At 35.6% G+C, this 27,333-nt stretch overlaps 3 protein-coding genes across 6 annotated transcripts in view; 2 read left to right on the forward strand and 1 right to left on the reverse strand.

Moving 5' to 3' along the window:
• LOC117566099 (angiotensin-converting enzyme) overlaps positions 1-27,333 on the reverse strand; it is a 62,479-nt gene that overhangs the window by 14,401 nt on the left and 20,745 nt on the right. The window lies entirely within an intron of this gene.
• LOC117566104 (chorion protein S38) lies at positions 12,112-14,377 on the forward strand. Its single transcript, XM_034245575.2, has 2 exons — positions 12,112-12,228; positions 13,058-14,377. The coding sequence occupies exons 1-2, from the start codon at positions 12,217-12,219 to the stop codon at positions 13,916-13,918; spliced, it is 873 nt and encodes a 290-aa protein (XP_034101466.1). The 5' UTR covers positions 12,112-12,216; the 3' UTR covers positions 13,919-14,377.
• On the forward strand, positions 17,455-25,704 carry LOC117566103 (fibrillin-2-like). Of its 3 annotated transcripts, none has more exons than XM_034245574.2 (4): positions 17,455-17,786; positions 17,845-18,261; positions 18,326-18,625; positions 18,682-19,372. In XM_034245574.2, exons 1-4 carry the CDS (start codon positions 17,523-17,525, stop codon positions 19,267-19,269), a joined length of 1,569 nt encoding a protein of 522 aa, XP_034101465.2. In that variant the 5' UTR covers positions 17,455-17,522; the 3' UTR covers positions 19,270-19,372. The 3 variants fall into 3 exon arrangements, with proteins under 3 accessions (XP_034101465.2, XP_051858456.1, XP_034101463.2); XM_052002496.1 differs by lacking the exons at positions 17,845-18,261; positions 18,326-18,625; positions 18,682-19,372 and adding exons at positions 23,019-23,435; positions 23,500-23,799; positions 23,856-25,704 and having other exon boundaries at positions 17,460-17,786; XM_034245572.2 differs by lacking the exons at positions 17,455-17,786; positions 17,845-18,261; positions 18,326-18,625; positions 18,682-19,372 and adding exons at positions 22,655-22,960; positions 23,019-23,435; positions 23,500-23,799; positions 23,856-25,704.

Raw genomic sequence — 27,333 nt, forward strand, 5'->3', positions numbered from 1 at the left:
TGAAAATGTAAAAATGGAGCCAAAAATGTATTCATCAAATTTCCGTGACAAACTGAGTCTCGATTATTAGATAAGTAGAAAAAAACAATTTAAAATGTAATAGGTTAGGTTATTAAAAATCACAAATCTTATTTTCATTTATAATATAATGGCATATTATTTAGCTTAAGATGGAGTGTGGTATTTATGTTGAAACTCTTAGACTAATGTAATGTTGAAGTCATTAAAAAATTTCTTATAAAATTTATTTAAATTATTTCTTATGATCAAGGCGCAAAGAAAAGACTGCCACAATTATTTAATTTGATAAATAGTTCGGAGAAATAAACATCTAGGTTCTAAATTGCAGTCGGCAAAGGCAACAAATATAGTAGATGATTATAAGTATATGGATGCAAGTCTAAATACTATCTAGAGCATTTAATTTAATGACTTGGATGGCATTTGATGTGATTAAATTTTTAATGTACCTTAATTTATAGATCATAAATTGTGTTTTATATGTCGTAAAATTGCGAATTGAACTGCAGAAGCCGCTCTACAATTCACGAAGCGGACAATCTAAAGTGAGCTGTGGATTGACCCAGTTTTCTGGTAGATTGCAGGAACTGCATGTCATTGGCATTGAGGGACAATAGCGAAACGATCCATAACTCATTACGCTGGCTGCAAAGTGTCCGTCCAAGTGCCATATAAATGACAGAGGGCAAAAGCTAAGATATCTTGAAATAAGATGCGATTTATCTGACAGATGCACGTACAAGGCCACCAGCCAGACTTACAGACTTACAGACAGACAGATAGACAGATCCCGGCCTGTCAGATGCGCACATGTCAACTCTGTTTGCAACTGTGTTTACAAGAGGAGTTCAACTAAAGGTCAGTCTCTAAGCGCTCGTAAATAATTTAATAACAACAAATGCACAAAAACGAAACAAATTAAAACCAGAGCAAACACGGACAATTGATATGTCACTTAAAGCATCTTGGGTTTTTTCTTTCCCAACTTCAAAATACCAAAATTTCAACTTTCAAAAAAAGCAACAAACAATCCAAACTGCAGCGCGCTGTGGCAAGTTCTAAGAGCGAAAGGCAAACATCACTTTTAATTGACCATAAAAACCACTAAAATAAAAATTGTTTTGTTTGCTGGTTTGATTTTGATGAATTGAATCGTTTAACATTTTAGGACTATTTTGCATTTTCCACTTGGTTTTTTGGGTTTTTCAAACAGCAATTAGAAGATGGAACATTAAGAGCACAAAAAGATATTTCAAATAAAAAAAAAAAAAAACAAAATAAAAAATAAAAACAAAAACAAAAACCGGTTCATTTGGACCGTTTTAATGGGCGGTATAAAAAAGCTTTTGTAAGCGCGTTGACCATATATCAAACATCTGCTATGGGTTGATTTGTTTTACGTTGGGATCTGTGGCGCATCTCATCTTGGGGCCAAAGCCCCCGCAAGTCACCTTTCAGTATGCTCAAGGACATTGCTGACGGAACTAAAACAACTTTCTAATAAAAAAGTCGTCTCGGATCTCTCTGATTTAATTTTCTTTTCGATACGTTACGATTCTGATTCTGATTCGGATTCTGATTCGGATTCTTGTTTTTCAGATCAAAGAGTTGCAGAACATACATGATACAACAATCCATACTACAGCACACTACAGACTAGAGAACAGAACCAGTTACCAGGCGAAAGAATTACGAGTAATAATAATATCTACTCAAGGTCATCGGCTTTACAAGGCGCGCGCAAATAAAGAGGCGTGGCAAAGCTTGTGTGCAGCTTGTGTGTCTACAGCTTGTTTACCAATGCACTTTTCTATAAGTATTATTAATACATTTTAATTTTCGTTTACCATCATTTGTTACAAATTGAGCAAACTGCAAATTGTTGCTGCAGGTTCCAAGTGTCTCGTATGTAGGTGTTGCCACTTGAATTTTCTTGCAGCTTGTGCAACCACTGGGCAATTATCAAGCGGATCTCTCAATGAAACTTAATCGTTCTAATGTCATTTTGTAGGGTTCAATTATAACAAATTAAATCGAGCACAAGAATGCTGCACGTAATTAAATACAATAATTATTAACAATTTGCACAGCAGGCGAACTTTTAACGTAGACAAGAGCATGAATGCCAAGTGCGGACCAAGTTAACAATATCTTAATTATATTGTTGAGAAAATAATCATTTATATTCTGATTTATCAAGATAAAAACTATACATTTATAAATTATAAATAAGAGTATTCAAAGTGATTCTTTTCATATTATTAACAAACATGCAAATATTACATTTGTTTTTAGTATTTTTTTCAAGTTATATTCTAGTCATATTTTATAAATCAAAGAATTAAGAGTTCTCAAACTGATTTGCAATGATTTTAACTATAGCAGCAATTAGAAATACTTATAACTTCACATGCAGAGTTCAATTTTTGTGGCATTTAATCGAGTCAACGACTTCAATTGCTCCATAAAAAATGCATAAAAGAAACATGCAAAATAAAAAAAAACAACAACAAAAAAAAAAGGATATGAAAAGCAGTTTACAGTACAACTTGCTGGCCAATTCAAGCATTAAAGCCAAATGCAGGGCAGCCAAAGAATCCCAAAGACGACACACGTATGTTATGTATGTTATGCATGATGATGGACACAAGGAGGAAAGGGAGGAGGAGAGAGGTTAGTCAGGGATTTCCAGATTGCCACAGTTGCCGCTAGCTGCTTGGACGAGCACGACGGCGACGAATTGCTGCAAATGCTTTCGGAGGCTGATTTCGATATCATTTTGGTTGAGTTTTGGTTTCTGTATCGAGTCGTATGAGTCGAAACTGGTGCAACTTGTACTAAAGCTATGGCGTTTTAGCTGCCAACTGACGCGAATTCGATGCATTTTTTAGCCAAAAACGAAGCCAAACTCATTTCGCAATCAAACTACAACAACAGCGGCAACAATAACAATAACAACAACACATTTGCTTCAATTGGATGGACAACTTGGCGTCGGTGACGGAGTCGGCGGTGACCTCCAAAACTAGCTGTCTAGATCAGTTCATTGCTTGTATAGTCGCTCATTAGAGCAAAATGTGCAACGTCTCTCTGGGCTTTTTCTCAGACAGTCAACAACAACAACTACAACGACAACGACATGGACAAAATAAAATCAAAAAGATAAAACAGACCAAATACACAAAAAAAAACCAAAAACAAAAAAAAAATAAAGCAAAAAACGAAATTGCGAAAAATTACATTTTGAGTTTTTCCATTTGCCGTCGACGTAGCCGTTGCTGTTGTCGTTGCCTTTGCCGTAGTCTCTGTCATTTTGAGGCAATTAATTAATTTCAACAAATATGCGTACACCCCCAACCTGCCCTCGTTTGCCAAGCAAGATTTTATGGCAAAAATATTGTTTTAATTGCCCCTTTAGTTGCCGCAATTTGTTGCTTGTCTCTTCAGCATTTTGGGTGGCCTCATGCCGCAGTCATCGATGCAGAGAGAAATCAGACACAATATACCATATGTTGAACTGCATGGCTTAACCTAAGGGCTTGCTGCTTTTCTTATTGATTTATGTCTGCATTAAGCGTTCCATTCAAGTATGATCGAAATTGAGCGGAGTAACTTCAATTATGATAATTAACAACTATATCATAATAATAATGAGGCAGCAGCAAAATCAATTTTATTTCAGCTTAAATTCAGTTGGACTTTAGGGTAACATTTAGTACAAACAAATTTCAACAGCATAATAAAAAGTACGGCTTCATTATTTCTGAGTCATTTCAAAACGAAGTCAGTTGAATTTCTGAATCTTAATGCGTGACCTCTCGCTGGCTATAAAACCCTTGTCCTCCCACCGATGTACGAGAGTATGCGAACTATCGGCTATGAAGCGTGGCACATCAGCATAAATATTTCTCATCGCATGCATTTAAATTGCAACAATTAAAGTAGCTACCGCATCGCATCACAGTGGGTTTTATTATGCAATTGGCCATTTGACCATTTGGCATGGCATTTTTCGCCGCAGTTTTGCACTGTCCGTATCCCGCCATGCAATATGAATTATAGCTCCAAATTGCAGCATTTTCTCACCGGGGTGTGTCTTGGGTGAAATCGAAACACACGAAGCACACACATCTAGCTTGAAGGGGGCACATCGGAGAGCCTCAGATCCTTTCACCTGCAAAACAAAAGACTTAGGCAACGAACTCGATTTACTTATTTGGCTTTTATTTGTATTATTTTATATTGAAAGTGTTTCGCGACGCTCTCCAAATGCAGCAGCACTCCCTGAAAGTGTTCTCTAGCAGAAAGCACTTAAATAATTGACTATTGTAGTGTTACGCCTTTTCAGGGCATAACCAAAAGCAATGCAACAACATCGAAAACAACGGCTAAAAAAACAGCGCATTTGTAGAGTAATTGAATGCGACATATCTCAAAAACATCTCTGGCAAATACAACATAAATAGCCAGGCGAATGGTTTGCAGCTTCCCAAATGCGGCAGGCATTTGACTGCTAACTGTTTACCGCTGCCTACCACCGATTTGCCGCCGCAGCCGCAGTCGCAACCACTGCCGCTGACGCTGACGCTGCCGCAGTTGTTCCACTGCTAGCAGCTGTCCGCGTTGGCGAAGTCGCAAATGTTGCATAATTTCAGTTTTCTTCGACTTCGTCGTGGCTAAGTTGCATGTGTTGCTTCTGTTGTTGTTGTTGTTGCTTTTGCTGTTGCTGTTGTTTGTGTGCTGCTGCTTTGGAAGTCACCCAGTTAGTGTGTCACTGTGGCATTTGAGTTAGGCCATTGAATAGTTGTTTTTGTTGTTGGCGCTGTTGTCGTTATTGTTATTGTCGCTATTGGGCCTTTGTGTGTCTGAAAATTTGGATATTAGTAATTTGATATTCCACATTGTCATGCATGTTGTTATTGTTATTGTACCTATTGTTGTTGTGGTTGTGAAAATCAAATAAAATGATTTCGTTAAATTATATATTTATTTGTCTTCAGCTGTAAATGGGTGTGGCACTCCAATTTTACAATTTTAAAACTTAAATGCATTTATTACAAAAAGAATGCTGATTACTAAAATTACAAAATTACATTATCGAAATCTGCTGATCGAAAAAGTTAAACTTTTTGCTAAAATGAGAACAAAATGAAATTATTTGTAGAATGAACAAATTTATCGAGGTTAAACTCGAGCCTCAACTAGTTAATTTTATGCAAATAAATATCTGATCTATAGAAAACGAAATTCGCGCAGATTTGACATAAAGATTAGAAATTCGAGAATTGGATTAGTATAAAAAACTATTTAAAGCATACATCGCAGATTAATGACATAATAAGAATTTAAATTTGAATCAAGATACCATTTTTAAGAAAGGGAAGCTTAATAAAGCCTAAGATATGATGCTTTAATGTTGGCTACAAATTATGAAATTATATAACTTTATATGTTCGCAAAAGTAAGTACTTAAAATAGAGTGAGATTTAAGCAGATCTTCAAAATCAGCTCCTGAGTCATTAAATACTACACAGAATCATTAAACAAACCATTGATTTCATATATTTTTATTTTAATTAGAATCGACTACTTGAATTAAGATTTGAACTATAAATATTCATTTTTATTGGGTGTCTTGTCTATTAATGCCAAAAGTTTGATCAGCTTCTACTCGTTTTTATTTCTTTGTTGATTCGTGTAATTTTGAATGTGTTTATTGTGTTTCTTCAGTGACAAGAGTATTGCACCATAAAGACAATAATTTAAATTCAAGTTACTGCAACTTTGGTGCTAATAAGCAGATGTGGTTCCCACACACCTCATATATGTGTGTAACACAACATTCAACACAAACAACAGTCGAGCAAACGACATAATTCCCATAGCAAAGGTTTTGTTCGTTTCTATTTTTTGTTTTTCTCTCTTTTTTTGCATTTTTTATCCAATTTGGTATATTTTTTCGTGATCTTATTGTTTCATTTTTGCGCTAATTGCTGCGCAGTTTTCTCGACATGAAGTGGACAGCAAAAGCAAAGGCAACGACAGCAACTGAATGAAATGATTAATGCATTATTTTATATTGTCAAACACGAGTGAAGTACAACACAACATGGAAAAAAAAAGAATTATATTAAGAACTTAGCTAACAATGACAGCTTTTGCTAAGTTTTTAATAATTTAATTAGTATTTTCACCAAAGTTATTAATCGAAATAAAAAGTACGTATTTTAACCCAAAATAAATCATATTATTTATTCATATTCAATTCAACCCGTTTTCAATTAAACAGAAAAATCAATATATAACCCCAAATTATATTTAAACAAATTTGGCTTATATTATTTATACACAAATTATACTTAATTCATTCTTAATTGTTTGGGCGTTATTAAATAATTCTGAATTCAAATATAATGTCAAGTTTGTTTGGCAAGCATTAAACCCGTCCGCAACAAATCCTCATTTATTTTGTTTCTTTTTATCAAAACTTGCTGCTCAGCAGACTCTGGGCAATTTGTGTGTTACTTGAAGTGCAAATGTGGGCGTTAGGTGGGCGTGTCAGCCAGTTCTTTGAATCATTTGCCGCCACACGAATGCCGCAGGCCCCTCTTGTAGTATTCTGTCGAGCCTCAAGTCTGGTTCCGTGTACACCTCGTGTAGGTGTAGTTGTTGCTTTTGCTTTGCAGTTGAAGCCTGGCATTGTGTTGCCTATTAGCAAGTTGGATATTTCAAGGTCTTCCAAGCCGTGCCCCTCGCCAATTGCATGGAAAATGTCAAATGGATAAAAATTGTATTTTTCTTATTTTGTGTGTATTTTTTTTTCCCAACTTCGCCTTGTGTACGGTTGTTTGTATTTAATGTACAAGCATTTTCCCAAAACATTAAATGAAAATTTAAGTGCGAAAAGTGTTACGGAATAAACAAAGGTCAGCTACCGTTTATTGCGTTGGGTGTTGGGGTCAAAGCGTAATAATAATAACAGTAATAACGACAACAAATTGGGTTAACAGTGGCTCGAAGATCCGCAGCGTTAACAATGAAATCAAAATTTTTACTTTGCCTGACCTTTTCGTGCAATTATCAAAAATATCCAAGTTGATGGAAAAAATGTATAAAAATGTAAGAGAGTAGTTGTTGTTTTGTTTGGTTTTTATGTAAACAGCTTTTTTCTGACCGTTTTCTTAAAAACTAAGTAAACGTGCACAGTTCAAAATGTGGCCAAATTAAATGTCGAAGGTTTTGCACGACTGTCTCGAAGCTCGAAGCTTGAGGCCCGGCGTTTCAATTGACAAATACTATCCGTACCTACCTCAACTAACCTCGACTGGCTCCAACCTAAGCACGAATTCAGCCAACAGAAGAAATCTTCCACCAGTCAGTCAGGCCACCACAAAATTTAGGCCAAATTGTGTCGCTTGAGTTGAATTGTCGACGTCTTTAATTTTGATAAATTTTACTGATTTCTTTCCACTGATTACCCAAATGACCCTGGCACAAGTAATACGAATATACAGGTAACTGCAAGTACTAACCTAAATGGTCAAATTAATCGTTCCCATTTTGTTAGTAATTTTAACTCTTTTTTTATGAGCCGTATTAAGTGCAAAGCTTTGTATTTAATATAGTTTTTAGCAAATGAATTAAGGCACTAAGTAGAGTGAAATAAATATATTATACAAACATAAGAAAAATAAATATTTTATAGAATACATTATACACTTTTTTTTTATCAATACACTAAATATTCATTGCTCACAGTCGTTCTATACTTAATCTTACCCAAAACTTCATGCTACTGCCATTAAAGTGCAATTAGTTGACTAGCAAAAAAATAAAAAAGTTGCTCTACTAAAAAGTAAAATTAATCACTTTTTCAACATAGCTCCACGATTGTGCATTTGAAACATGTTCGGCACTCGAAAATCAATTGCAAAGTTTAAAACATGCGACAAAAATGCAACAAATGAGGCATGAAAAGCAGGCAACAAAAAATCCTCAACGATTGACAAATGCGAAGCATCTTAAAGTGGAGCAATTGCAATGAGAGATTGCTCACATCTTTCGACTACAGACCTACATATCCGAGACTATATTAAAAGCAATTTTTTCACCAGCTTAACGCGACGAAAAAATTGGCAGACTCATCGATTAAATGGCAAATGACAAATGCTTAGCACAGAGCCAATAAATTGATGGGTTAAAAAAACGGACAGACTTGAAGTCGAAATCTGTTCAACATACTTAATGGCAACATTTATTATTTAGCAATACCTCTTAATCACCGACTGCGTAAAGTATATTTGTCTTAAAACGAAACTGAACACAAGCCCTATATGAATGAATGCGAATTATTTCACAGAGTATCTGACAGTTGCATACCCTCAAAAGTTGCTTAGCTTTTAATTGTTCTCCAATAAACAATGGCAACACCGAATTTGAATGTATTTTTTGGCAATAATTTATGGTCTCATGACACGTAAAACACGTAAAATCTTTTTAGTATAAGCAGAACCGTTTGCAGAAGGTTATTTCTGTTTTTATATTTTTATACCCGCTACCCATAGGGTAGAAGGGTATTATAACTTTGTGCCGGCAGGAAATGTATGTAACAGGTTGAAGGAGGCATCTCCGAGTTAGTAGTTATGATTCCTGAACATTTGGTTGCGATCAGATAAAAATTGTCGAAGTTATTAAAGAAATTATTTTGTATGGGCAAAAACGCCTACTTACTGGGGGTCTTAGTTACTTTGTCTGACAATCTGGTATATTGTGCCGTCTATGGTATATTTTGAATGCGGTACTATATCGATATACCACATATAACATTTGGTATATTTTTTAGTATTTTGTAGTATATTTGGTATATTTTGAGAAATATACCGCAAAATATATTGCTTTTATTCAAAATGGGTAGCGGGTATCTCACAGTCGAGTACACTCGACTGTAGCTTTCTTACTTGTTCTAGATCAAAGCGATAAAAATGCATAAAATCAGAATTTAAGCTGTCCTCCCACTCAACCAGCTTTTGTGAATAACGTAAGTCTAATACATTATTTCAATGAAATATTGTCATAAAGTTGTCTTGTGACTTTATTATGATGATAAAAATAAATTCAGTAAAAAATAAATCAACATATTGCTACGAATTTTGATTCACACTAAAACTTCATTAGAATCCATTTGCAATTCCAATCGCTTTGTGAAATAAACAAAAAACAAATACAACAAACTTGTGGAAATGTTTGAATTGAAATGAAGCAAACAACCAAAATTTCTAAATAAAGAAATGCGACTATAATTAAAAAAAACTCGAAGCTAAACAAATAAAGAAAAAAGAAATCATGTTTTATGCTTCAAAATTTGTTTACTCGTCTTTAGAACTGGTTCACCTCAACACCGTCAGCAGACATTAGGTATTAATTATAAAGTTCCCTGGCAGGCGACAAGTTTTCAGTCTGAATATTCCAATCATACTTAACTCAGCTAATGGCCCGTTGATATTTTATGCAAATGCCGTGCTCTGCATTTAGACAGCGTCTGACTACATAATTGGACGTTAGCATAATCACACCGACGATATTAGAATATCCATAAATTTATCAAATTAAAGAATATGAAAAATAAAAACAAATAGAGTGCTAAACAATATAGACAAGTTCTGGTTGTAGCTTTGAATATGAAATACCCTTACTTAAAATAAACTGGAAGCAATTAAATAGATTTTAACTGATTCCACAGAGTAAGAAAACAACAGTCGAGTGTGCTCGACTCTACTTTGATTAAGGGCAAAAAAGTATGGTATAATTCATAAAATATACCAACTAAAAATACTGCAAATATACTGAAACATAACGAAGACAAAATATGTTGTATATTGATATTGTTCTACGTTTAAAATATACCATAGGGTGTAAAATATACCAGATTATTAGCCAAAGCGACAAAGCGTTACTTATGTACATTTCCTGCCTGCACCCAGCTATAATACCCTTCTCACCTATGGGTAGCGGGTATACAAATTATAACACCCTCAAATAGGCAATTAGGAGTAATCAATTAATAAGTGAAGCTAAATTTATTGATTGATGAATATTCAACATATATTTAATTCCAATATTTATACTGGTATCATCCATATTATCAAACACAGCAATTCAAATGATCTGAATATATGGGGTTATAATTTAATTTGAATTTGCATATGGATCTGAGGTTCCTACGATTGTTTTTAAAAACAAGAACGTTACTTTGCTCAGAATTTTAGTGGTTTCGTTTAAAATTCGCGCGTGTGCGAAATGAAAGTTAAGCAATAAGAAATATGTAAAAAAAGACAACATTTATAGTAGATATAATGAAACCCCCACACAAAAACATAAAATCCACATAAACTTGAACTTGAATTTAATGTTGGGCCTTAACCGCTACGTTTCCCTTCACTTTGCGTATTTATTATGCCATCTAGAGTTGTTGATTTTCTTCTTCTTCTCCATCTTCTTCTTGGTCTTCTTCATGATTTCAATGCTTTTTTTTTGGGGTCATCTGCTTGATGCATCGTTCTTTCAATGCGTTCGACTTGGCCACAAAAGAGGCCTCACAATGCCTAGCCAAGACAAAGGCCTCATTTTTGATCTGTTTGATAATGTGGTTCAACTTTGCTACTCTACTCAAAATGAGCCACATAATGATAATGATAATGATGATGATCGACCTTCGCCTTCAACTGCACATTACAATGCACAGCGCTTTAATGGCGTCTAACGTCTTTAGTATTAATCACAATAATTTCGTGAAAAATGTCCGTAAATCTAAGATTCAGTATGTTTCTGTTCTTTTTATTTCAAATCTTTCCATCTCTCTCTTTCATTGTGTTTTGGCCTCTTGACACTCTTTGTTCACACGTTCCATTTATGTACATACATATATAGCCACTGACCGGTTAGTCTTATACTGCTAGTACCGACTTATGTATTTCCTATGCACATTAAAATGTCAAGTTGCACATTCAAACACACAAGCAAGCAAAGATTGAGGTACACAAAACATTCAATCATTGCACCTACAATTCGAAATTTGCTTCGCAAAAACAAAATCTGAGATCAAAAGTTCAGTCACGAAACCAACCGAACCCAGCCGAACTCTGCACAGAACTCACAGACCAAGCGGCGCATGTTTTTCTCAAAAACAAAAAACAAAAAAAAAACCAAAGCTGAAAAATTAACTTTGGATTCTGCTAATGCAACTTATTTCACTTAGTCCCAAACATCAACATAGGCTATTATTCATTTACCACTAAAAATACTTTTTATTTTATTGATTTACTTTATTATTCTACTTTCAACGAATAACACTTTTAATAATAAACAATCTATAACTTTTTCGTTGATTTATAACACAATAATATATTATTTATATTTATTAAATTGCCATTTTTCTTTATGACTTTTAACATTTTCTTTAACACATTTCAATTTTTCTCGATTTAGGTGGTATATTTTGTTAATTTTTAATACTGTATTCAGCACCACTAATACTAATTTTAATAATAATAAAAGGAAATAATAGATTTACTTGGAATTAATATTAAAACTTTTTTTTATTATTATAAAAAATGTATTTTGGCTGTTAAATCGCTGAGAGTGTTTTTTGTATCTCATGCCCCCAGTTGACTACTAAGTACTTGGTAACATTAAAAGTTAGGAGACCTGCCAACTGATACGAATGCACACGCACACACTCGCAACCTCACATGTACTGTATATGGCAAGCAGCTCACACGTATTGCTCGTATACACATATAGTATCCGTGTGAGTTGCGCGATCGGTTCGCGTAGATGCCGAAAGCTCACACCGATTGCCTGCTCAGCATTTCCTTTTGGCATAGAGAGCGGGTGCGCTTAAAGAGCGAGAGCGCGCCTGTCTCGCAGCAGAGAGACAGAGAGGGAGAAGGAGAGAGAGCGAGCTTTTGGTATGCGTTATAGACTAATGCGGCTGCGTGAATGATCTCGACATCGACGTCGACGGCCATTGCAGAAATCGCAAAGCAGCATCAAAGCTGTCGGCATCGGCATATAAAAGCTTGCAATGTCTGTGCAAAATTATTCAGTTAACAGTTGTGGGTTGGTTGAGACATACACACCCCGGCCAAAGTTGAGTTGAGTGCGCCTGTCTAGGAGTTATAACAAAAAAAGTGCAAAATGAAATCCATGGTATGTTGTGCTTAAGCGTACTAAATATCAATTCCCAATATAATAATATAACATCACAATCGCAACTGTTGAAAGTTCTTGAAGTGTTTGCATCAAAAATAAAAAAAAACTTTCTAAAATGTAACGAAGATTAAAGTGATGTCAACTAAAACTTTAATAATCACTTTGTGCTAGTAAATTAATTGTGTTCCCAAAAGTTCTAATTAATTTCTTTGTATAGGAAATTTAAAAACATAACCCGCGATATTAAAAAGCGTACAAACTAAAGATGTAAAATTGATATATTTCAAAAGAATTTTTATTATCTTAAAGTTCTGAACTAAAAAAATTAATGTTGTAAAATATAGAATTATACTTAACTAATCATGGTTGAAAAAGAGCACTCACACATATTTATTTATTAGACAATTTGAACAATCAAGTAAAATTCAATTTCATTCACATACACTTCATATACAAATTTGCAATTAACTGTGAGAAATTTGCAATGCGCATACGCAGCTTGGTACACAATTCGAGTTCTTGTACATCACGTATGCGCCACATTGCACACGATTTGCCATCAAATTGAACTTGGCGCACTGCCGAGCAATTGCTTGGCTTCACTTGATTCGATTCGACTAGGCTTGGCTTTGCTTTGCATGGCTTGTCTTGTCTTGTCTTGTCTTGTCTTGTCTCGACTTGGCTTTGCATAGCATGCCAGTTCACTTTCAACATTGCATAATTGTCATATTCGTAATTATGGACACAGCAGACGGAAGTGCTGCCGGTGTTGTATAACCGACTAATACGGCTGTCTAACCCACTTTGGCAACATTTTCAATTGCAGCTTATTTTTGGCCTATTGGCTGTGTTCGTGTTGGCTGCCAACGCCAGCGAGGAGGCCAAGAAAGTTGAGGTTGCCGCTGAGAGCAGCGCGACAGCCGAGAAGAAGCAGGAGAAGCGCGGCATCGGCCATTTGGGCTACGGCTATGGTCCATCATCGATCGGTGGTGGTGCCATTCTGAGCACTGGACACGCTGCCATCGCTGCCCCAGTTGCTGTGGCACCCGCTGTCGCCCATCTGCCCACTCAGGTGCACACCAACACCGTGATCAAGACCGTCCAGGTACCCTACCAGGTGGAGCGTCATGTGCCCTACCCAGTTGAGAAGACCGTCACCTACCCAGTTAAGGTGCCAGTGCCACAGCCCTACCCAGTCGAGAAGATCGTCCACTACCAGGTGAAGGAGATCGTCAAGGTACCCGTCGAAGTGCCCCAGCCCTACCCAGTCGAGAAGATCGTCAAGGTCCCAGTCAAGATCCCAGTCGATCGTCCATACACCGTCCATGTGCCCAAGCCATACCCCGTGCCCGTTGAGAAGCCAGTGCCCTACACCGTCGAGAAGCGTGTGATCCAGAAGGTCCCCATCCATGTGGATCGCCCAGTCCCCTATGAGGTGAAAGTGCCCGTTCCCGTGCACGTTGAGAGCCACGTGAAGCCCGCTGTTGCCATCACCCACACCGTTGCCGCCGCCCCAGCTGTCTACAGCCACGGCATCTCTGGTCATGGTATCTCCGGTCATGGCATCTCTGGCCCCGGTATCTCATACGGCAGCACTGGTCACGGTATCTCTGGCCACGGTATCTCTGGCCATGGCATCTCCTCGTACGGCATCTCCAGCCACGGCGGTTACCTCCACAAAAAGTAGATCAATTTATTGCACACACACAATCGAGGGCCATCTACAATGAAATCGGGTGAAGGCGAGCACAACAACATCCTCTCGAAATTATCCACTTCAAAAGAAAACATACGAAGCCAAACTGGAACACAACCCTAACCCGAATCCACACCCTCAATGTACGACTTACAATTTAGTTTTTAGTTTGTGATACCAACCGAAATTCTAGGAGGAAGCAACAATCGAGCGACAATTCCGACAAGGGATTCCGTCTAGACGGAACCCTCTGGAAGCTTGCCAACAATTCCAAAATCGCATTCGTTTGTTATGCTTATGTGTATTATATCACTCGCCCTCTTATGTACAGTTCTTTCTAGACAGAAAAACAAAAATTAGTTGCTCCTTCGACTTTTTCATGTCAATTTCTATTCTATGAAATTTTTGTACATATTTAATAATGTAAATAAAAAGAAAATTAATGAAAAACTGTGGTCTCTTCTTTCAAATGAATGCATTTAATTATATGCATATGCATTATTGGTGGTCAATAATACCGAGATTAATACGAATGTAATTGTCAGACAAGAAAAAAAAATAACTTGAAAATTTTAAGCTAAAAACTTAATAAATCATATTTTTTGGTTTTAAAGTAAAACTTCTGCTTTACAAATGCTTTACCTGAGTTTGATTAATATGAATTTTGTAGAGGTATGAACTGGTACTAAAAATATCAACATAATATATTATATTTTAAAATACTGAAATATCCTAAAGGCCACATTTGGTATACTGATATACTTGCATATTGCATAGATACAAAAGTATCTCAAAGATACAAAAGTATCTTAAAAAAGCAGCTTTTTTAACTGAAATACATACTTTTGTATCTTTGAGATACTTTTGTATCTTCCAACTGCTTTTTTAACTGCAATAGCATCTTGCAGATACTTTTGTATCTTTGAGATACTTTTGTATCTTCCAACTGTTTTTTAAGATTCTTTTGTATCTATGAGATACTTTTGTATCTTCCAACTGCTTTTTTAAGATACTTTTGTATCTTTGAGATACTTTTGTATCTTTGAGATACTTTTGTATCTTCCAACAAAAAAAAGTATCTCAAAGATACAAAAGTATCTCAAAGATACAAAAGTATCTTAAAAAAGCAGTTGGAAGATACAAAAGTATTTCAAAGATACAAAAGTATCTGCAGTTGCAAAGACACTTTGTCAAAAGTATCTGCGAGATACAAATGCTTTTGATGGTAGAAATATGTTTCAATCAATTTAAATTAAAATCTAATGATGCAAAATCAGTTGGAAGATACAAAAGTATCTCATAGATACAAAAGTATCTCAAAGATACAAAAGTATATCAAAGATACAAAAGTATCTCAAAGATACAAAAGTATCAAAGTATATAGAGTTAAAATACATATATGCAGATTATCATTCAAACCCGATAGAACCCGATTGTCGCATCTGTTTTTTTGGCATATAAAATTATTCCTATTCCAAGCATTGCTGTCATAAAGATACAAGTTATTACTTTTACCCCAGCGTCCAGAATATGTATGATATTCGATTTTTTCAACTTGCAGGGATTAAAGTAGGCGTTGCAAAAGTCTAAAACACACTTGATCTGCGTGCATACATTTGCTGAAAGCAAAAAATTATAATATTCTTTTACCATACTCATAGCGGGTATAATAAACATCAGTAGATGTTTATCTGTTACTTAAGTCAGACTTAAATATCCAAATATGATTATCACCCGATTTTAGATTATTGACTTTTAAAATAAAAGCACTAACTACTTTTTTTTAAAATGGATATAACTTTGCTTTTGCAAATCCAAGCTTTGGAAAGCTCTCGTTGAATCGTTGAAAAAGCTCGTCATTGACAGCCCTCAAATTTAAATAAAGTTTTTTGGTAAATTCACAAATACATTGTTCCTAAAAGTATGCAACAGATTTTTAATAAATGAATATCAAAATATAATAATATTAATTGGATAAGCCTAATACTATGCAACTTTACATACAAATGCCAGCTGTGTATATTAATATATAATTTTTTAACAATTTCCACTCATCTGTAGAACGTAGTTGGACTTATAATCTCACTTAAACTCACAAGAGTATCAAGTACCAAGAGAATGCTATTATTATATCCATTTCAGTTCAGTTTCAAGTCCATCCACGCGAGGAACGTGAAAATATTGTTGGCACACCCGAAAATGTTTCGTTTTCTTATTGTGATATGTTTAATTCATTTGCCTAGTGCACTATTGCAAACTGAAAATCCAAACATATGTGAAGAAACTGTAACAGTTGAATACACTGCTAGAGAACGTTTGCCAGTGGAGGCCTATGGATCATTTGCAGGAAGTTTTAGGAAATATGGTATTCAAGGTGCAATGCAAAATGTGGTCAGTAAGCATGATGAGTTAGATACAATTATTTTGGAATAAGGAATTTTTGTGTGTTAATATATAGTTGAAAACGAAGCTGGAGGTCCATAAAGTTTGCTGCCCTGGGTATGAGGACACAAATCCATTGAATCTAAGCTGCCAGGCGATTTCAACAACCACAACAGAGTCGTCTGACTTTTATGATGGAACAACTACAATTAATGAACTGTCCCAAAGTTTCACCAGGGAGCGAACAGGATTCGATCAATGGATTATAATATGTGGTGCTCTATTAGTTGCCATTGCCTTCGTAGCTCTAACATTGTTGTCTTGGCACTTTATAAAACAAAAAAGATTGCGCATGGCTATGGAAAGAAACGACGTTGGCAATGAACTTGATGCACGCACTGCTTTATTTGCTGAGACATAGAATTTTGTGAACGATAAAATAAATTTTACAAAAAAATTTTTACAAGCTTGCCAGTAAAGAACGAACTTATATTTTGAATTCGGCGCAATTGAATAATTAGTATCAAGCAAACTATGTGGTTTCATTATAAATGTAATTCAAAAATGAATCAGCGGTCATTGTTGATAGCAAGAGTATATACACACATATATACAAGATATCTTAAGTTATATAGTACATTCTAGAAGGCAATGAAGCCGTACAGCTCCGTTGTGGAAACTGATAAATTTAGTTACATTGAGAATGCATTATTGCAATCATCGTTGATTATTTAACGCTAAAAATGTCAAAGGTCTGGATATTCATTTCATTTAATCTATTAGTGAACTGCATAAATTGTGCAAAAGATCCTCATATGTGCGTCAAAGAAATAAAATAAAATTTTTTTAATATCGCTTTGATTTTAAATAATTTCTGCCTGCATAAAACTCAATTAAAGTCCCAAGAGAAATGCTGAGAAGGGTATGTGGCATTCTCTATAGAGGGCGAGGGTTGCCAGCCTGTTCAATACCTGAAGTGATGTACAATAAATGAATTTCATGAAATTGATTACATAATACTATATACATACTCTATTTCTTGTGCTCATTGCTATACTAACACACATACATGATAAGAGAGAATATATGTGTATGTTATTACATACGGATTATGCATGATAAGCATGAGCATCTTAAGCGAGGCTCTTTCAATTGGAAATTGTCAGCGCAATAGTTCGGATGTTTAACGGAATATATAGAATAAGTTCCAGTTATGTGGCGAAAGGAATCTCAAATATATTTCGGATGTCTTCTAGTTGTCGGATGCTTTGCTCTTCCTAGTCCAATAGCAACCCCCACCGATATTCAGACTTCCGACGAAAATACAGCAATTAACGAAACTACGCCTTGTTTAGTCGAAAAAGATCCAAATTTGTGCACCAAGGAAGACGATGTGGATTTGGATATCTCAGAGAGTCTGCAAGAACTAAGGGAAGCCTTTGAGGAATTTAATATAACATTGCCCAGTGAGCTTTCGGTTAGTATTGAAATGTTACTATAAACGAGCAATACTAATCGCAATTTCTTATCAATAGGATGGCGTAAGAACGAGAACATTTTGCTGTACCGGCTATGAGAGGCAAAGCAATCTTGAACTATGTCAACCTATCTGTTCTCCCAAATGCGGGAGAAACCGGTATTGCTCTAAACCAAATGTATGTGAGTGCGCAACAGGATACGAAGAATTTAATGGCACTTGTCGCAGACTCTGTGCTTCGAACTGCAGTGCAACTAGCAACTGTGCAGATGGAAAATATTGTGACTGCAAGGAGGGATTCCAGATGTTAGATGGAGATTGTTTGACCAGTGAGGAAATAGAGTTGACAGTTGAAGATCCGAATCTATGTACGAAAACGATCGAAGTTGAGACAAATTGTAGTTTGCCAACCCCTTGGCTTCCAATGAAACAAGAGTTCGATGAACTAAATATTCCATTTCCCAATGACTTATATGTGAGTACAATTGAATTCAAAGATCAAGTCTGATTGATAATTTATCTCCATGCATTATTTATAGGTAATCAAGACAACAGAAATACAGAAATTTTGTTGCGAGGGCTACGAGAAGCGAGAAGGGAAGCACTTGTGCCAACCTGTGTGTCCCGCAAACTGTGGTGAGCATAGTTTCTGTGGTGAATCAGGATTGTGTGAATGTGAGCTTAACTATCAAGTGACATCGACTGGAAATTGTATCAAGAATCCTGACGACTTCATATCAAACGATCCGCATTTGTGCAAAACGAATAAGACTGTGAGCTATGTGGATCAGAGTAACTTAAACACTTTATTGACAACTCAAAAGGCAGCACAGAATCTGGTAACTAATTAACAATTGTTAATCATTCGTAAACTTTATTATTCAATTTCAATTAGATCCGAAGCAAATTAGAAACTCTGTTGAGATGCTGCCATGGTTACAAGCAAATCACAAATGGTGGTCTTTGCCAGCCAGTATACCACGAAACCCAATGCATGGCTGGCTATCAAAAGGGCAAATACGGAAACTGTGAGCCAATTTGCACAGCCACTTGCCCACCAGATAGCAGCTGTATCAGGCCAGAGGAGTGTCAGTGTAATGTTGGCTACTTTAACAGTACCAGCTTGGACAACGAATTCACGTGTGAGCCCATCTGCTTGGGGGATATTCCCGAGAATAGTGTCTGTGTGCGGCCCGAGCAATGGGAGTGTGACACTGGCTATATCAAGGTCCGCACGGCCGATGGGAAGGCTTTCCGTTGTTCTCCGCATTGTGAGGAAACCTGCCCCAGATTTTCCAAGTGCGCTTCCCCCGATATTTGCAAATGTCTTCCGGGATACACTGAAACTAATATAGAATATGACCAAAATAAATACCGACAAATTTGCTTTGCCGACGATAATGAACTAAAAAATAAGGATGAAGTAGAAACTAGTACGGCAAGCCTTGACTATGGCGAAATCTCATATCGAGTTGGAAAATGATTTTAAAAAAAAAAAAAAGCAAAACAATAATAATATCATTGATTTCTTTTTTCTTTGTCTATAGCTGTTGCCCCTCCTCAAAATAAAAATGTTATAACATAAATGTTTTCTCTTTTTTTCCATTTGCGTTTTATGTTATAAATTGATTAAAAATAAAATTTCTATAACATTGCGCTTGTTTCTAAAGCCTTCGCTAATCTTTTGTTGCACTTTCTTCATTGTAAGCAAGTAAGAAATCTACAGTCGAGTGTGCTCAACTGTGAGATACCCGCTACCCATTTTAAAAAAGAGCAATATATTTTGCGGTATTATGCTCAAAATATACCAAATATACTACAAAAATACTAAAAATATGCCAAATGATATATATGGTATATCGATATAGTATCGCATTCAAAATATACCGTACATATATACAATATACCAGATTGTCAGCCAAAGCAACTAAGACCTCTAGTAAGTAGGTATTTTTACCCATACAAAGGTATTTCTTTAATAACTTCCACAATTTTTATCTGATCCCAACCAAATTTTCAGGAATCATAACTACTATAGTTGTTATTGTATATAATAAAAATTATGTATATAATAAAATTATTCGATTTCTTTGATTTGCGGTGGCGTGCAAAAATTTGAAACAAACTTGATCTGCGTGCAAACATAACAAATGCTGTCGAAAATTATAGCTCTATCTCTTATAGTCTCTGAGATCCAGTGTTTCATACGGACAAACGGACGGATGGTTAGATCGCCTCGGCTGTTGACGCTGATCAAGAATATATGTATATACTTTATAGGGTCGGAGATGCCTCGTTCTACCTGTTACATGCATTTCCTGTCGGCACAAAGTTATAATACCCTTCTACCTTCAGAAGAGAAGAAGAAGCATATCAAAAGCGATAGAAAGAAATCAACAGAAAACGAATTTGTTAATTTTTGCAATTATCAGAAAAGAAAATAAAACAGAAAGAAAATTCAAAAACCATTCTTAGCTCTAATTAAAGTAACAAACTTATCTAGAGCTATAAAAATAACCATTTCTTATTTTTAAAATTGTTTCAGTTTATGTTATTTTCAATGTAAAGAGTCTCGCACGGGACAAATTCCGTCATGGAATTACCCATATGTTAAAAGACTTCTATATATATTTCGTGTACTAGAGAAACCCGTAAAAGCATAAGCTGACTTTTTACTTCGATTACATATTGTTTTGATGGGTGTGTTCTGAGCAAAAAAAATGTGTACAGTGGTGACTTTTGGCAAATTGATGAGCGCTCTGGACGCCCAAGCAACAACTGATGAAAACGTTCAAGCAGTGACGAAAATTAAAATCGAATCAATCAGAGAAGTTGTTGAAGATGTCGGTACATCGCTTGGCTCGTGTCATGAAATTTTTACAAACGTTTCATGAGTTGTGTCAGCGAAGTTTTTCCGAAATTGCTGAATTGTGACCAAAAGAATTGCGCAAGAGGTTAGCTCAAGTTGTTTTGACGTCAACGACGTATGATTTGCAACGATTGAAGAGATAAAGACTGCATCGCTGAAAGAGCTCAAGGCTATACCGAAAAGTGCTTATAGGAAGTGCTTTGAGGATTGGAAAAACCGTTGGCATAAGTGTATTGTATCTGAGGGGGATTACTTTGAAGGGGACAACATAAATATTGATAAATAAATTAATAGTTTTTCTTGAAAATACAAAGTCACCTTACTTTTTGAACACACCTCGTATGTACATATGTATGTACATATGTTTTTAAATAGGGTGCACGCGATAGTGCCCAGTGAAATAACAACACGTAATTACGCAGCCAAAAAGTTTAATCATCATTCGAAGGAATTTTATTATAGTATTATAGTATCTTTGACACTTTAAGAGAGCTATGAGGTTATTGTTTCCTATAGAACTGGTATTTTTTTTTAATTCACAGAACAAATGACGCATGATACACAAAATTGCACATGTTCGAGAAAAAATCCCGAGTCTAGAACCAGACTTCTAGCAAGAACTGGTCATGTTTACGTAAATTTGCAGAGTTTTTTGAGAAAAGTAGGTGTTAGGGAAATTACGCGTTGCGCTAAGAGGGCACGTACACCAGACTCGTTGGCGGACGCTGTCTGCAAGACGAGTCATCCAGCGATTTACTGGACTGTCTGCCAGTCACGGGCATGGCATGACACGAAACACAATTGGGTAGTTGCCGGATGCCATGCTTTTAGTAATAAGAAACGACGTTGACAATGAACGGGATGCATGCATTGCTTTCTGAGACATAGAATTTTGAGCACGATAAAATAAATTTAACAATTAAATTTTTACAACTTTTCCAGTAATGAACGAACTTATATTTTGAATTCGGCGCAATTGAATAAATAGTATCAAGCAAACTATGTGGTTTCATTATAAATGTAATTCAAAAAATAATCAGCGTTCATTGTTGATAGCGAGAGTATACACACATATATATACAAGATATCTTAAGTTATATAGTACATTCTAGAAAGCAATGAAGCCGCACAGCTCCGTTGTGGCAACTGAGAAATTTAGTTACATTGAGAATGCATTATTGCAATCATCGTTGATTATTTAACGCTAAAAATGTCAAAGGTTTGGATATTCATTTCATTTAATTTATTAGTGAACTGCATAAATTGTGCAAAAGATCCTCATATGTGCGTCAAAGACGTCGAAGATGTTGTAAGAAATAAAATTTAATTAAAATCGCTTTAATTTTAAATAATTTCTGCCTGCAGACTAAAACACAATTAAAGTCCCAAGAGGTATGCTGCGAAGGGTATGTGGCATCCTCTATAGAGGGCGAGGGCTGCCAGCCTGTTCAATACCTGAATAGTGAAGAAGATCTTGAAGAAGATGAAGGCTCAGTCGAGCCTATTTTCGATATATCTGCAACACTGACTAATTGTGTTCCACTAAGCAAGTGTTCTCTTGCGTTGCTTTGTGTGCTTATTATGTTGAATTAAATTGCGCAATATTTTCCATTCGGAAATTCCCAAAAGTGATTTATATTTGGTGCTGTGTTTAATGAGATTAATGATTAATGAGATAATTATAGAATTTGCAATCTCAATGGCATTTTCTTTTTTCGAAGTAATATTTGTTGTAAAGTAATATTGTACTCTTACAACCAAGCTATTCAATCAATTAAAGTAAATTACTAAGTTCAATCATTTCAACTGCACACATATGTAAATATGTACTATAAATTAATTCCAAGAATTTTAACACATACACATAAATACATACTCTCTTTATTTTCAATCTGTGCTTACTTGTATACTATGTACAAGATAAGAGTCAATATATAAGAATGTGAATATATACGAATTTCATGTTAAGCATGAGATTTATAGTAAGGCGAGAACAGTTCAACTTCATCAGCGCAACAGTTCGGAATTCATTCCAGTTATGTGGCGAAAGGAATGTCAAATATATTTCGGATGTCTTCTTCTAGTTTTCGGTTGCTCTGCTCTTCCTAGTCCAATAGCAACCCCCACCGATATTCAGACTTCCGACGAAAATACAGCAATTAACGAAACTACGCCTTGTTTAGTCAAAAAAGATCCAAATTTGTGCACCAAGGAAGAGGAAGTGGATTTGGATAGCTCAGAGAGTCTGCAAAAACTAAGGGAAGCCTTTGAGGAATTTAATATAACATTGCCCAGTGAGCTTTCGGTTAGTATTGAAATGTTACTATAAACGAGCAATACTAATCGCAATTTCTTATCAATAGGATGGCGTAAGAACGAGAACATTTTGCTGTACCGGCTATGAGAGGCAAAGCAATCTTGAACTATGTCAACCTATCTGCTCTCCCAAATGCGGGAGAAACCGGTATTGCTCTAAACCAAATGTATGTGAGTGCGCAACAGGATACGAAGAATTTAATGGCACTTGTCGCAGACTCTGTGCTTCGAACTGCAGTGCAACTAGCAACTGTGCAGATGGAAAATATTGTGACTGCAAGGAGGGATTCCAGATGTTAGATGGAGATTGTTTGACCAGTGAGCAAATAGAGTTGACAGTTGAAGATCCGAATCTATGTACGAAAACGATCGAAGTTGAGACAAATTGTAGTTTGCCAACCCCTTGGCTTCCAATGAAACAAGAGTTCGATGAACTAAATATTCCATTTCCCAATGACTTATATGTGAGTACAATTGAATTCAAAGATCAAGTCTGATTGATAATTTATCTCCATGCATTATTTATAGGTAATCAAGACAACAGAAATACAGAAATTTTGTTGCGAGGGCTACGAGAAGCGAGAAGGGAAGCACTTGTGCCAACCTGTGTGTCCCGCAAACTGTGGTGAGCATAGTTTCTGTGGTGAATCAGGATTGTGTGAATGTGAGCTCAACTATCAAGTGACATCGACTGGAAATTGCATCAAGAATCCTGTCGACTTCATATCAAACGATCCGCATTTGTGCAAAACGAATAAGACTGTGAGCTATGTGGATCAGAGTAACTTAAACACTTTATTGACAACTCAAATGACAGCAAAGAATCTGGTAACTAATTTACAATTGTAAATCATTCGTAAACTTTATTATTCGATTTCAATTAGATCCGAAGCAAATTAGAAACTCTTTTGAGTTGCTGCCATGGTTACGAGCAAATCACAAATGGCGGTCTTTGCCTGCCAGTATACCACGAAAACGAATGCATGGCTGGCTATCGAAAGGGCAAATATGGAAACTGTGAGCCAATTTGCACAGCCACTTGCCCACCAGATAGCAGCTGTATCAGGCCAGAGGAGTGTCAGTGTAATGTTGGCTACTTTAACAGTACCAGCTTGGACAACGAATTCACATGTGAGCCCATCTGCTTGGGGGATATTCCCGAGAATAGTGTCTGTGTGCGGCCCGAGCAATGGGAGTGTGACACTGGCTATATCAAGCTCCGCACGGCCGATGGGAAAGCTTTCCGTTGTTCTCCGCATTGTGAGGAAACCTGCCCCGAATTTTCCAAGTGCGTTTCCCCCGATATTTGCAAATGTCTTCCGGGATACTCGGAAACTAATGTAGAAGATATTAATAATACCAATAACTACCGAAAAGTTTGTGCTCTTGAGAATGAACTAACAAATAAGGATGAAGTAGACACAGCTTCGGCAAGCCTTGGCTCTGGGGAAATCTCATATCGAGGTGGAAAATGATTTTAAAAAAGTGTTGCAGGCAAAACCAATAATAATTCCATTGATTTCTTTTTTCTTTATCTGTGGATGTTGTCCCTCCACAAAATGAAAATGTTTTTACATAAATGTTTTCTCTTTTTTTCCATTTGCATTTTATAAACTGATTAAAAATAAAATTTTATTGCGCTTGTTTCTAAAGCCTTCGCAAAATTTTTGTTGCACTTTCTTCACTGTAAAAAATAGAAACTGACCGATGGAAATGCTTCTATGATGCAAGTGTCAACACAAAAGCCGCATCATTCAAACATCTTTTTGGGTGTGAAAAAGTAAACAAACTCAGAAGAGATGAAGAAGCGTATCAAAAGCGATTGAAACGAATCAACAGAGAACTGGAAAGTTCAACCTAACCACTTTATTTAACATTTCTCAAATGTAGAACCTTCCAGTTATATTATTCTGCTCTGCAAAAAGTATTTAGGTAACACTATTGGATTTTTCAGTAACGCAAGCTAGTATAAAAGCTAGCTTAGCTAAGAGCAAACTGAAGTTTAGCAATATGCAATATGTAATCCAAACGTAGAGAATTGATGGTAAAAAAGTAATTAAGCTACAGTCGAGTGTTCTCGACTTTGGGATACCCGCTACCCATTTTTGTATATACAAAATGATATATGAAATATTAAAAAAGACTAAAATATTCTGTTGGCTATATGTAGTACATCAGTATACTATTACACACAAAATATATCATAGCCACGAAGGCCCGACTGCCGTAGTCAATTATGTTTTAAATAATGCATTCTATTCTTATCTAATCGCTTCCAAATGATGATATTTTCTCCTGAATCTATAGAAATGATCTGTGTTCGCCAATATTCGTGATATAACACCAGTAGAAGACTTTTAAAATATACCATAATTTCAATAAACTTGAATATTGTTGTAATTAAAAAATTTGTGTTCGATATATTTGTTTAAAAGCAACGTATACGTAATGCGAAACATACATATGTATGTTCTATTCCAGAGATGAACCCTGTTAATGTAAGCTACTCTGTTATGTTAAGTCAGTCACTATTAAAACGTTGCACAAACCATACGAAGTGGTAACAATAAACTCGAATAATTTGAATTTAATAATTAAAACACAACAGCAAACCAAGCATTCAGTGAGTGGCCAAAGTTGAACGATTATCGTAAATGCAGGCTCAATCATTACTTTGCAAAAAAAACTGGAATAGCTTCTTGTCCTCACACATACTCGCATGTCTGAACACAACTCGCACATAATATATCATAATTAAGCTAAAAGCGAAACCAAAACATGCAAAAACTTTTAGCATTATGTAAGATTTAATGCAAGCGGAAAGCATTGAAAGTCAATGAGATCAACACCCAAATGCATCATCATTAATTGCAATGACAAATGGTATCAACAAATAAAAAAAAGACAAATTTTTAATAAAAGACAAACACATAAAAAGTGTTTCAAGTTCGTTGCCAAAGTTTTTCGTTTCTGGCTGCTGCCAGAACCTGTTGCATTGATCTTGTCCTTTACTTGCACAAAATTTACGCAGAGTCCGTTTAATTTTTTTTTTTTTTGTATGGATGGTATGTGGCAAGTGGCAAGTGGCAAGCTGCAAACAGAGAATGGCACGACCCAAAAGTAAGAAATTAAAGAAAAATCCAAACAAGAGTCAAAGCTAAAGCAAAGTGAATGCAACAACTGCTTCGCAGAGACGCAATCAATTAGCGGCTGTGCGATGACGTCGACAACGTTGACGACGCGTCGTCGTCGAAGTTGAGGCAAACGTCGACGTCGACGCTGAAGCTAACGTTAGCGTTGGCGCTAAAGCCGCTGCCACATGTGGCGGTTGCGTCATGGCGCCAAGCAGACCGTCTAGCGGTAATTGACTTGCAATTTCTTTTGCAGCAACTTTTCGGTTGCAAAGAAATTTGCCAAATATGTTGCAATAGTTGCCAATCCGACAAAGCAGCCGCAGAGAGTGAGGACTGGGACACTGAGCGTTGTGAAGTATGCGGCTAATTTATCAGCATTTATCATGAGGTAGTTTTCTTAACCATTAAAGTACAATGGGAATAGCTTAAACATTTCTTAAAAAGACACAGAGAATAAACAAAAACCTTTGAAGAAGAAAATATAAAATATTTATAGAATTTAAAGGTTGAATTGATGTTTCAAATGTATTAATACATAAAAGATGACTTTCAAATGTGCAAATGTTTCAAAAAATTGCACAAGCTACAAAATAATATAATGTAATTACTAATTATCAGAAGCCTTAAATATATTATATATATGTATAATATATAGTATCAACATCAAGTTCGTCATTAAGCATATGCAAGTTAGGTTCACCTCACTTAATCAACTTTATTTACGGACTTGCAAATTTATGATTTTAATTATAGTTTTTGGTTTTCTTCAGTGGCCTGATTTCCTATCAGTTATTATAAAAAAACACTCGCAACTTCAGCTCGATGCCAATTTAAATGCATTTTTAATGTATTCATTTTTGCTTTCTTAATGCTCTTTTGCTTCACTTGTTGCACTAGCTTTTTGAGTTGCGAAGAGGAAGTAGGTAATCACTTTTTATCAATTTTATGTTGATTTACGCTTATGGGAGAAAATCATAAATTTAATCGATGTCTTTGGGATGCATATTATTTATTCAATCAAGCAATTAACACACATTCAGCGGCATTTTGCAATTCTCCTCAATATTTCACGTTTTCTATAAATATAACTGTGCAAATCTTTTTTAACAAAAAGATATTATTATTATTTTTTGTGACTTGAGCAATAACTTAATTATTTTATGTTTTATTTGTGCTTTTGGTTAATTTACAAAAATTTTAGTGCTGCCTAATTACAGCTCGCTCTATA

Source organism: Drosophila albomicans, chromosome 2L (assembly GCF_009650485.2).
Source record: "Drosophila albomicans strain 15112-1751.03 chromosome 2L, ASM965048v2, whole genome shotgun sequence".
NCBI classification, from domain to species: Eukaryota; Metazoa; Arthropoda; class Insecta; order Diptera; family Drosophilidae; genus Drosophila; species Drosophila albomicans.

What these genes read in the sequence shown, in the direction of transcription:
- LOC117566103 (XM_034245572.2), top strand. Translation starts at nt 22,694, where the DNA reads ATGTGGCGAAAGGAATGTCAAATATATTTCGGATGTCTTCTTCTAGTT. An exon ending in CATTGCCCAGTGAGCTTTCG is followed by an intron (nt 22,961 to 23,018) that starts GTTAGTATTGAA and finishes TCTTATCAATAG; the next exon opens with GATGGCGTAAGAACGAGAAC. An exon ending in AAATGACAGCAAAGAATCTG is followed by an intron (nt 23,800 to 23,855) that starts GTAACTAATTTA and finishes GATTTCAATTAG; the next exon opens with ATCCGAAGCAAATTAGAAAC.